At 67.9% G+C, this 616-nt stretch overlaps 1 protein-coding gene across 1 annotated transcript in view; it reads right to left on the reverse strand.

Annotated features, from left to right (window-relative positions):
* Positions 1–588, reverse strand: part of FOXF2 (forkhead box F2) — an 18,964-nt gene extending 18,376 nt beyond the window's left edge. Inside the window, exon 1 of the mRNA XM_014940769.1 lies at positions 8–588. Coding sequence (XP_014796255.1) covers positions 8–588 — 581 coding nt within the window. The remainder of the gene's footprint in view (positions 1–7) is intronic.
* Between the last annotated feature and the right edge of the window lie 28 nt (positions 589–616).

Below are 616 nucleotides of genomic sequence, written 5' to 3' on the forward strand. Positions count from 1 at the left end.
GTCGAACCCCTGCGGGAGGATGGAGGCGCCGAAGCCCAGCCCGTTCATCATGCGGTACATGGGCTTCAGCGCCTGGCATTTCCTCCTGAACCCGCGGGGCCGCCGTCGGAAGGAGCCCTCCTCGAACATGAACTCGCTGGCCGGGTCGATGGTCCAGTAGTGGCCCTTGCCCGGGCGGCCCAGTCCCTTGGGCAGCTTGATGAAGCACTCGTTGAGGGAGAGGTTGTGGCGCACGGAGTTCTTCCAGCCCTGGTAGGAGCCGCGGAAGAAGGGGAAGCGGGCCTGCAGGAACTGGTAGATCTCGCTGAGGGTCAGGCGTTTGGAAGGCGAGCTCTGGATGGCCATGACGATGAGGGCGATGTAGGAGTAAGGGGGCTTCTCGGGCCGCCGCAGCCCGGAGCTGGCCTTCTTGCTCTTGGAGGACGCCGCCGCCGCCGAGGAGGAGGAGGTGGAGGTGGAGGAAGAGGAGGTGGAGGTCTCCAGGGCGGAGGAGGGCGGCCGGCTCATCTGGAGAGCTCCGGGAGCCGGGCTGCAGGAGCGGAGAGGGACGGGGGGCTCCAGCCGCTGCTGGCCGCTCTCGGTGGTCATCTGGCGGAGGGAGGGGAATGGGGCAGGG

This window comes from Calidris pugnax, unplaced genomic scaffold, assembly GCF_001431845.1.
Source record: "Calidris pugnax isolate Ruff unplaced genomic scaffold, ASM143184v1 scaffold8, whole genome shotgun sequence".
Lineage (NCBI taxonomy): Eukaryota > Metazoa > Chordata > Aves > Charadriiformes > Scolopacidae > Calidris > Calidris pugnax.